Source organism: Triticum aestivum, chromosome 7D (genome assembly GCF_018294505.1).
Source record: "Triticum aestivum cultivar Chinese Spring chromosome 7D, IWGSC CS RefSeq v2.1, whole genome shotgun sequence".
Classification (NCBI taxonomy): Eukaryota; Viridiplantae; Streptophyta; class Magnoliopsida; order Poales; family Poaceae; genus Triticum; species Triticum aestivum.
In genome coordinates, this window is record NC_057814.1 from 131482022 (window position 1) to 131491976 (window position 9955).

At 46.4% G+C, this 9955-nt stretch overlaps 1 protein-coding gene and 1 non-coding gene across 2 annotated transcripts; both read left to right on the plus strand.

The window, feature by feature from the left end:
- The first annotated feature begins 3726 nt into the window (after nt 1-3726).
- On the plus strand, nt 3727-6670 carry LOC123169856 (BTB/POZ and MATH domain-containing protein 1-like). The gene is made up of 2 exons (XM_044587722.1): nt 3727-4380; nt 5412-6670. The coding sequence occupies exon 2, from the start codon at nt 5594-5596 to the stop codon at nt 6575-6577; it is 984 nt and encodes a 327-aa protein (XP_044443657.1). The 5' UTR covers nt 3727-4380; nt 5412-5593; the 3' UTR covers nt 6578-6670.
- A 2781-nt stretch (nt 6671-9451) lies between these two features.
- TRNAV-AAC (transfer RNA valine (anticodon AAC)) lies at nt 9452-9525 on the plus strand. Its single transcript has one exon. It is a non-coding gene; the product is annotated as a tRNA-Val (tRNA).
- Nucleotides 9526-9955: the final 430 nt, after the last annotated feature.

A 9955-nucleotide genomic window follows, 5' to 3' on the forward strand; every position in this document is an offset into this window, starting at 1 on the left:
GGTAGGACATGATGTCCTTTTTGGGCAGGTAACCTGACTTCATGAAATCCGTTAAGGTCTCGTCGGTGACGTTGGACCTCATCCAATTGCAAGTGATGGGTGCTTTAGGAGCTTTGGGAGGCATGGTGAAAGTCGGAAGCCTATGATAAAAGGAAACATGCCCGGTTTAATTATAAGCCGGAGGAAATTTACAGTTCAGTGTTAAAGTGGCGGCTTATGGAGGGGCCTAATGATATATATCTAATTGCATTGGGTTATCTAAGCCGCTGGGGGTATTAAGAAGTAATTCGATTGTCTACGACCTTGTCACAGATAAGCCGGAAAATTTTATGGCGCATGGCCTCCTTTGAGCCGGAAGGTCCTACGGCGCGTGGTTTCTTTAAACCGGAAATGTAAACCGCCATGACTCAACGGGTGCAGGTTTTTACTAAGTGTGGTGAAAACAGTTTTCACACATTGCAGTAAATAATTTGGATCAAAACGGTCGGCTAAAAGGAAAGTTTCTAGACCTAAAAACAGACGCGAGGGAAGTTCTTGGGCTCGAACGGGGCCTTTAGGCAGTCAAAAGAGGTCTACTTGCATTTGAAATGAGTGCCAAACAGTCGCCGCGTTGGTTCTATGCTATGTTAAGATCAAGAAGAGGCAGTAAAAACGAAAACTACCAAGAACTCGTGGGCGACGGCGAAGAACACGGAAGAACAGCAGGAGCTTAACGTAGATCTATCCTACGAGGAGGAAGGAACTTACGGATGCAGGGGTTCGCCGCGGTTCTCTGGACGGTTCAGGGTGATGCAGCGGCCAAGGACGACGAGGATGCAGAGCTCTGTTGCGGCGGCGGCGGCGGCGGAGCTCGGGCAGCACGGGAGCACCGAGAGGAAGGAGACGACAGAAGGGGAGAATGGAAAGACCCGAGGGTCGGACTACTTATAAGGGTGAGCTCATAAGTGGGCGCGAGAAACGAGGAGACCACGGCGTGGTTATCTCCCCATGAAACGCCTCGATTTTCGGGATGGCAGTAAAGATAAGATCCGTTGCGGATATAGTGGAGTAAAAAATGGACTTAATGGAAGATGACGTCACGGCGGATTACCCGAAGTCCAGAGGATGACGTCACGCCGGGTTATGGCCTTCACACAAGTGTAAGCCGGAGAATTTCTGTCGAAAGAATTGAAGATTGACATGAGCCGTCTCAAATCAATCTGGGGCCTAATGTTCAGGATATAGACCTTAGAGTCACCCGCCAGGAGGGGCCGGGTTACTCATAATGGTCATCGCCAGAAGCCCGGCACCAAGCTTGAAGACGGTGGGCGAAAGATGGGCTTAAGACACGGGTATGGCTTAAGGCCCGTAGTTACAATCATCATTATGGTAGAACTTGTAGTATAAGGCAAGAATAGTTGAGAGTCCGAGCCGGACACTCTTATGAGCCGGCCGGGACTCTGAGAGCTGCTGGGCGTCAGCCTCCCTATATAAAGGGACGACCCGGCAGCGGTTTAAGGACAAGAAAGATCTCATCGAGAGCCAGGCATAGCGGTTTAGCTCCTTGGTCATCGAAACCCTAATCAATACCACCTCAACTGGACGTAGGCTTTTACCTTCACCGTAAGGGGCCGAACCAGTATAAACCCTCGTGTTCCTTGTCCCGTTTAACCCCTTCAAGCTTCCTAGCGGCGATGGCTCCACGACTAAGTCCTAGCTTGAGGACATCTGCCGTGACAATTCCACGACACATTGCCTGTGGCACACGCACTGAAACAGAGTGGACAACTGTCCCAGAATAACAGCATCTCCACCCCCAATAAAATAAAAATTACAACAAAGTCCTTAAGGGAGAGATTGTTGAACTAAATCCAGCCCGCTCTGTCTTTCTTTGATGTCTCCGCGAGGGGTAGACAAGATAGCAGCCACAAACCAAATGACCGTTGGCGCCACATCGCATCGAAACTTTCTGAACCGAATAAAGGACCACCATGAATAGCAGAGCACTTATCGTTGTGGCATGTCGGCTGGGAAACAACCACGAGCGCTTCAAGTCTCGAAACCACCATCTTCAGGCGACGCTCTCGAAGAAGACCGGCATATTCGCCAACCATCACACACAAACCCTGTACCGGAGAGGTCGTCACCTTCTGCTCATCGCCATCCGAAGCGGCAGTCGCCGCCTCGCCGGCAACACCTCTGAACACCAGATCCTTCACATACCAGTAATGGCAAAATACAAATCCCTTCGATCAATTGATATCGTCAAACAAGATGTCGTCGAGATGTGGCTGGGATCGGGGAGCAATTATTCCCAACGTCAACACCATCGCCATCCAAAACATTGACGAAGAAATCTACAATCCTATCCCTAACTACAAACCAGGATAGAAAAACCAGGGTTCCCTCCCCCAGCCATAGCCGTAGCTGCGAACGGAGTGGAAGAGAACCCTCGGCCTCGCCGGCGTAGTGAGGGGGAAACTGTTGCTGCCCTTTTCTCTCTGGAGAGAGGAGAGAAGGCACGAAGGAACCGTTCCGTTCCGTTAAAGAAGGGTTGGTTGCCGCGAACTGGGTAAAGGATAAAAAGGAAAACAGAGTATCATGACACAAGTGATTTATTATTCCAATGGTTTGTGCTCTACTCTTTGAACTAGAGGTTGTGAGTTCGACCCGTTGTTCCAGCGCAATTTTTTAAAATTTTATAAATAGCAAAAGAAATGCTAAATGGGCCAGCCCAGCTCGGATGGGGTGTGTGCGCCGGTTGGCAAAATTGCCTTTAACCGGCGCTAAAGACGCCAAATAGGGGAGAGACGTGATTCAGGACCATGGTTCAGCCAAACCTATGATCTATGTCGTACGATTTAACATCTTACTACATGTGGATCTGTGACATGCATGCCAACTGCATTTTTTAATTAACCATGTATGGATCCTCATGAATAGTGTCTAGAAATCAATGGTGTCAAGCATAGGTTCGCCTAAACCATGGTTCCGTAAAACATTGTCACCAAATAGGGTTTGCCCCTCCCTGCATGCCAGCGCTTGAGTGTTGTTGGGTCTATAATTCATGGGCGAGAGAAGTGGGTTATATATTAGGCATATATTATAAATTGAACACAGATATTTGGTAGGACATTATTTTTGTATTAATTATGCGATAATATTAATATTTAGTATGTGATTAATTGCACGCTAAACATGTTGATCGCCTACCGTCGGAGCAATCTAGTTACGTTTGATTGACCTGCTTTTGATAGCCAAGGTCGGTTGAAGCCCAAACTCGTAATACGATTCCGTATACATATCGAAAAGGCGAACTGGCAAACAAAATAGGCCCATCTTAGTTTACAGTCCGTCCTGGCTAGGTTTGATCTTCCGTGTAGGTCGGGCTCTCGTCTGCTAGATTTGTCACGTTGAGTCGTCGAGAATCGAGATCAGATCGACCAATCTCGTTGTGAGTTCGACCCGTTGTTCCAGCGCAATTTTTTAAAATTTTATAAATAGCAAAAGAAATGCTAAATGGGCCAGCCCAGCTCGGATGGGGTGTGTGCGCCGGTTGGCAAAATTGCCTTTAACCGGCGCTAAAGACGCCAAATAGGGGAGAGACGTGATTCAGGACCATGGTTCAGCCAAACCTATGATCTATGTCGTACGATTTAACATCTTACTACATGTGGATCTGTGACATGCATGCCAACTGCATTTTTTAATTAACCATGTATGGATCCTCATGAATAGTGTCTAGAAATCAATGGTGTCAAGCATAGGTTCGCCTAAACCATGGTTCCGTAAAACATTGTCACCAAATAGGGTTTGCCCCTCCCTGCATGCCAGCGCTTGAGTGTTGTTTGGTCTATAATTCACGGGCGAGAGAAGTGGGTTATATATTAGGCATATATTATAAATTGAACACAGATATTTGGTAGGACATTATTTTTGTATTAATTATGCGATAATATTAATATTTGATATGTGATTAATTGCACGCTAAACATGCTGATCGCCTACCGTCGGAGCAATCTAGTTACGTTTGATTGACCTGCTTTTGATAGCCAAGGTCGGTTGAAGCCCAAACTCGTAATACGATTCCGTATACATATCGAAAAGGCGAACTGGCAAACAAAATAGGCCCATCTTAGTTTACAGTCCGTCCTGGCTAGGTTTGATCTTCCGTGTAGGTCGGGCTCTCGTCTGCTAGATTTGTCACGTTGAGTCGTCGAGAATCGAGATCAGATCGACCAATCTCGTTGCCGACTTGCTTTGTCGCCGCTCGCCGCCTCGTTGCTCGCTCGCTCTGCGCCGCCCGTCGGGCGCCAGGATTCCATCCAGACCATAAGCGGCGAGGTCGAAGCTGATGCTTCTGCCGTGCTAGGCACCCGCCAGTCCCCCTTTGTTTTCAAGGTACTCTAGTACTAGCCAGTGCAGTATTTTTTTATGAAGAAATTATTACGACCTAGTACTTGTCTGGCAGTAGCTAACAATACACTTGGTAATAAAATCAATTCTTAGCTGCCTTTGCTGGGACTCATGTCGACCTCAGGATAGTAGCCGCATTCCTGATCATCTGGCCCCCTTGTTTAACAGAGTTGGGGAGTTTTCCTAGACTTTTTTGTTCAATTATGTAGTTATATTCTTTTTTGTCAGATAATCTATCCTTTTGTATAATACTCCCTCCGTTCTCAAATATTTGTTTTTATAGATATTTCAACAAGTCACTATGTACGAAGCAAAATGAGCGAATCTACACTCTAAAATATATTTACATACATCCGTACGTTGTAGTCCATTTAAAATGTCTAGAAAGACAAATATTTGGGAACGGAGGGAGTATATATTGCAGGGCAATCATACAATTGACATAGTATTAGATTGTACATATGTCCTAGGAAAGCATTAGATTGTACATAATTGTTAAAGACTGCACACATACAATCAACAAAATTATGCTTATTTCCCAACACTTGAGTTCACAAAAGATATTAATTGCATCTGATAGCCCAGACTATGAATTTAGTGGTACTCTCTGTGATTATTTTGCACACCTAAATGGCTATGTGGTACCGCGCCATGTTAGTATTATGCAATTAGCCTAAAATATATAATCAGGCCATTCAAAAAAGAAAAAGGAAAATTGTTTGTTCTAGATATTTCATTTGAAAATTGACTCCACTTTTGGCTCACACTATATGCTCACTAGTATTTCTCTGTTCCTAAATATAAGCCTTTTTAGAGATTCCACTACAAACTACATACAGATGTAAATAGAAACATTTTAGAATGTAGATTCGCTCATTTTGTTTCGTATGTAGTCCATAATAAAATCTCTAGAAAGACTTATATTTAGAAACGGAGGGAGTACATTACATGTTCTCTTATGGTCTTTTTTGGCTCGTAGATAAAGGGTATGAGCAATAATCTGTGGGCTGTTGCAGGTGCCGCGAAAACGTCGTGTGTAAACCCAGCCGGAGCGCGTGCTGCCTGCGGCACTTGAACTGAAACGGCGAGCGGCGTGTGCTCTGCCGGCGGTTGGGGTCTCCAAGCGTCTCCATCCAGTACTCCTGGTGATAAAGATCTTTCCTTCTGCGTCGCAGGCCAAAAGTTTGAACCCCACGCCATGGTGGTGGACTCCATTTTCGCAGACTTCAGGCTTGACCCGAAAAGCGACTTGTATCTCTTCCAAACCCTCGGCGTAGGGGGGCACGTCCTGCGCATAGGATGCCACCCGCGCGGGACTGGGCACAGAGACGACGGCGACCTCTCCGTCGCCCTGAGGCTGCAGAGCAAATCCAGGAGCGTCAAGGCCGAATTCGAGGCCTTCCTGGCGGGCGGAGACGACGGCGCACCACCGCTCAAGGCAAAGCGGTCCACGTTTACGCAGGAGAAGACCCCCGATGACCACGACGGCGTCGACGTCCATGGCTGGTTCCATTTCATGCGGGGCGACGTAGACTCGCTTTTCGCGGCGCACGGCGCGGCCACGCTGGTGTGCGGGGCCGTGCTTGTGCGCGGCGACGACCCCGTCCCCGTCCCGGCGTCCGACATGGGCGACCACCTCGGGCGCCTGCTCGACCGCGCCGACGGCTCGGACGTCTCCTTCTCGGTCGCCGGCGAGACGTTCCGCGCGCACCGGGCCGTCCTCGCCGCCCGCTCGCCGGTGTTCAGGGCGGAGCTCTTCGGGTCCATGGCGGAGGCCGCGATGCCATGCATCACCCTGCACGACATCGAGCCGTCGACGTTCCGACTTCTGCTTCGGTTCGTGTACATGGACCGGCTGCCGACGGACGAGGAGCTTCCAAGCTCTTCGGAGACGACCGAGCTGTTCCAGCGTGTGCTTGCGGCGGCCGACCGGTACGATCTGGGCAGACTGAAGCTCCTCTGCGCCCAGAAGTTGTGGGAGAGCGTGTCGGTGGAGACGGTCGCTACTACTTTGGGTTACGCTGAAATGCATAGCTGCCCGGAGCTGAAGAAGAGGTGCCTCGACTTCTTCATGGCGGACAAGAACTTCAAGAAGGTGGTGGTCACCGACGGCTACTTCTGGCTCATCGGACGCTTCCCCTCCATTATTTATGATATAAGAGCACGGGTTGATGAGACTTGATTCACGCCAATATTCATTCTAGTCTTGTGCTGAGTCGACTGTTGCAACAATTCTTCTTCGAGATGTGCAACATTTTATTTTTGTGCTGCAACATATCAGAGAAAGCATCATATATATTCACAGAAAAAGAGAAATCATCATATATTTACAACATTTTCAAATTATTATCACATCAAAATCAAAACATAATTGCAGAAGAATTATTATGTGTTTTCAACATAAACAAGTCTCCGGATCACAACAAAAACAAAAGAAAACTGCAATGTATCAGGTAACAGTTGCAACAGTTTAATGCAACAAATCTAGGGAATAATTCTTCTACCGATCATGGGAGCTACATCATTTCTTCTGTCGAGGGTCTCGACTCCGTGTCTTCTTCTTCTTCAAGTTTCCGTGGCACATGACCAATTTTTTCTTACTCCAACTATAAGGGAGAGCACACATATTTAAGGTCGACCGTTGCATCTCCAAGATGATTCACCACTTTGTTGCGGGAACTGTGGGACGAATGATCTGGTTTGACCCAACGCTTGGCGTGATGCCAGATTGATCAGCCGAGACAGAACATTTCCCTAAAATCTATTGTTCTAGATTTTTCTTCTCCATGTCTCGTCCATTATATATATGCAATTAAATAGCTACTCATCTTTCATTGATCGCATTTGCGGCAGCCGCAGCCAATGCCTTCATATGTTTTTTTCTTGAGACAATGATGCCTTCATATGTGCCTCAGTACGATTTCGTCGGGTCATGGGTACCGGAGGAATGACAATCGTTCGTCCACTGAACAAGGGCACATGGAGCGAAACTCGAGCCCATGGAATTCCCTTTGAAAGGTTTAGAACACAGCCCATAGAACAAAAGGCTCATTCCTGATGGCCCAAATCTTGTTCTGTAATTGAATTGCAGGTCTGCACGGCAAACCCTATTTGGCGCCTTTAATGCTGGCTAAAGGCAATTTTGCCAACCGGCGCACACCCCCCATCCTAGTTGGGCCGATCCATTTAGAATTTTTTTCTATTTAAAATTCACAAAATGTGTGCGGGAACGACAGGTCGAACTCATGACCTCTAGTTCACAGAGTAGAGCGCAAATCACTAGAATAACGTATCACTTGTGTCAACGGTTCCTTCGTGCCTTCTCTCGTTCTCTTCAAAGAGAAAAGGGCTGCAACAGTTTGCCCCCTCACTACGCCAGCAAGGCCGGGGGTTCCCTTCCCCTCCGTTCACCACTCCGGCGACGGCTGGGGGAGGGAACCCAGGATTTTCTATCCTGGTTTATACTTAGGGATAGGATTGTAGATTTCTTGGTCGACGCTTTGGATTGGTAGCGGGACATTGGGAATAATTGTTCCCCGATCCCGGCCACATCTCGACGGCGTGCGATGTCGATGGATCGAAGGGAGTTGTTTTCTGCCATTACTCCTGTGTGGTGGATCTATTGTTCAGGGGTGTTGTCGGTGAGGCAGCGGCTGCCGCTTCGGATGGCGATGGTGACGAACAATAGGTGACGACCTCTCTGGTAACAGGTTTGTGTCTGATGGTTGGCGAATCTGTCGGTCTTCTTCGACAGCGTTGCCTGAAGACGGCGTTTTCGAGACGTGAAGCGCTCGGGGTTATTCCCCGACCGACATGCCATAGCGATAGGTGTTTTGTTATTCATTGCAATCCTTTATTCGGTTCAGAAAGCTTCGATGTGATGTGGCGCCGACAGTCATTTGGTTTGTGGCTGCTATCTCATCTACCTCTCGTGGAGATGTCGAAGAAAGACGATAACAGGCTTGGATTTAGTTGAGCAATCTCTCCCCTTAAGGACTTTGTTGTAATTTTTATTTTCTTGGGGGTGGATATGTCGTTATTCCGGGACAGTTTTCTACTCTGTTTCGGTGTGTGCCACACGCAATGTATGTTGGACATTTGCCTAATGAAAATGTGGTTACCCCTAAAAAAAAGTTTGCGGCAACCAGCTGGTTTTGGGAAGCTTCCCAAACCGGTTTTTCCAGTTCGCTGGACGTTCTCCAAAACGGTTTTTATTCAGTTTTTTCTTGTTCATTTTTCTTTTTTATTTTCCTCTTTTTTGTCTTCTTAAATGCGCACTTTTTTTAAGTTCGTGAAACATTTTTTAAAACCTTCCAATTTTTTTCTTCAATTCATTAACTTTTTTGAAACTCGTGGACTTTAAAAAAATAAATCAATGAACTTTTATTGAATTCCATGATTTTTAATCAAAATCGATGAACATTTTTGCAAAATCAGTGAACTTTTTTCAAATTCATGAACTATTTTGAAAATCAATGAACTTTTCCAAAAAACAATTAAGTGGATGAACTTTTTTTCAAAAATGATGAACTTTTATTTGAAAATCACTGAAATTTTTTCATATTTGTGAAAAATATTCGTATTTTTTCATTTAGTTTTTTAGATTCTTTTTTGTGAACCATCAACCGGTCAACGGTTGACTTGTAAGAGGTTAACCTGTCAACTGTGAAATCTATCGATCGAGCACGAGGCACGCCCGCAGCGATCGTTGCTGGGCCAGCCCATGGAGCTCACGCGTGAGCGCCACTACGGTAGCGGGCGCATAACGCGCTAATTAGGAGCTCCCGCACCAATTCTCAAAAAAAACGGAGCTCCCGCACCACAGATCGCATTACTTCTACTCACTCTCGCCACTTGATTCTTTGAGCGAATCCTAATCTAAACCGAACATCTGCACCTGTGAAATCTCGGATTTTGGTAGCCTCCAATTCTCCTTTCATAAGGCAAAAAAGTGTAAAAAATAGCTCGATAAGTAGATCATGTGTTCATTATTACGGATTGACATTATCATCCATTAAATATATAAATAAAATATTACCATAATAAGAATAATTACGGTGTCGTGGTGTAGCTGGCTATCACATCAGTCTAACACACTGAAGGTCTCCGGTTCGAACCCGGGCGATGCCAAATTTACTAACACGCTTATTCATCAGCACCAAGAACGGCGCCCATACGCTTGACCATAAAATAAGTACACATAGCCGCAGCAGATGCATATATACTCCAGTTTGCACGAATGCTGCATGTCGCTAGAGACTAGAGAGCAAGAGGACACGCTACAAGTTCAGTAACTGGATACCCAGGCAAAGGGGGACGACTGCACCGTACACATGCAGACATAAAACGACGACAACTCTGATTGCGTTAAACTGATCTGGCTTCTACTATGGGATCATTCCAGTCAGCCTATCTTGGAGTGAGCCTCCGTAGCATTTGACATCTTCTCTCTACCAAGGCAACTTCCTCTACCTCATGGTGGCCTTGACTCTTGCCACGGTCCTTACTTCCAAGGTAACCTGTTGAGTGAAGAATAATCTACCACATTTCAGAATCGATG

Excerpts from the sequence above, each read along its gene's own strand:
- LOC123169856 (XM_044587722.1), top strand. The coding sequence starts at position 5,594 with ATGGTGGTGGACTCCATTTTCGCAGACTTCAGGCTTGACCCGAAAAGC.